We start from the raw sequence: 815 nt of genomic DNA, 5'->3' as shown, positions 1-815 counted from the left end.
TTGCTCAATCGCCCAGAAGACAATTTATCAAGTAGCTAGCGTGAAAAAAACCTCATAAGGGAAAAAATCCATCATTTCGGTGTTCGTTTGGTATGTTGATTCACTGTTTATTTCTATTTTTCTTGACCATATTATACTGACGAGTAGAAGTTGTATAATACTACAATAACTACGAAATCATGATCTATAATTCAGTCTGTTTTTAAGGGGTTGGCTTTGAGAGTTGCATTTCCTCGCATTCGGTAAAAATGTGCTTTTTATGGTAGTCTGACCTTAGAGTCCCTCATGGCGTGAGGCGTTATTCTATAGTAATGCCCTTATATAAATATAAATATATATATATATAAAAGTAAATATGTGAAGTACTATTACTGTTAAAAACAGTAATAATGAGGTGGCTAGCAAAACTTCTACCTATACAGGAATAATATAAATTATTTGAAGAAAAGAAGGGTAAAGATACCACTTGCTAAAAATCAATTTGATTGGGTTTAAGATATATTTCAAATGTCCACTTGCTTCCTTTTTAACTTTGACCCCCCTTTTAAGCCCGTTTTAAAGTTTGTGGCCGATTTTGTGTCTTTTTCCAGATGCAGGAGATAACAGCTGTTGATGCTGCCAAATACCAAACAGATGACACCCAGGTATGTATCATTGTCATTATCATCACCATCACCATCACACCACCACTTCCACCACCACCTCTAGCTCCAGCACAACTACCACCACCACCATCATCATCATCATCATAATGTCTGTTGTATTGCCTCTGCTGGGATTTCTTTTGCTATAGAAAATCTCTGAGTAATAAATGT

General features: G+C 35.6%; 1 protein-coding gene across 1 annotated transcript in view; it reads left to right on the top strand.

The window, feature by feature from the left end:
* Positions 1 to 815, top strand: part of LOC106871513 (leucine-zipper-like transcriptional regulator 1) — a 28,510-nt gene that overhangs the window by 15,190 nt on the left and 12,505 nt on the right. The window contains exon 13 of the mRNA XM_052978094.1: positions 591 to 644. Within this exon, the coding sequence (XP_052834054.1) occupies positions 591 to 644 (54 nt within the window). The remainder of the gene's footprint in view (positions 1 to 590; positions 645 to 815) is intronic.

This window comes from Octopus bimaculoides, chromosome 30 (genome assembly GCF_001194135.2).
Source record: "Octopus bimaculoides isolate UCB-OBI-ISO-001 chromosome 30, ASM119413v2, whole genome shotgun sequence".
NCBI lineage: Eukaryota > Metazoa > Mollusca > Cephalopoda > Octopoda > Octopodidae > Octopus > Octopus bimaculoides.
The sequence above is the reverse complement of the archived record's forward strand: the minus strand, read 5'-3'. Positions and strand labels throughout refer to the sequence as shown.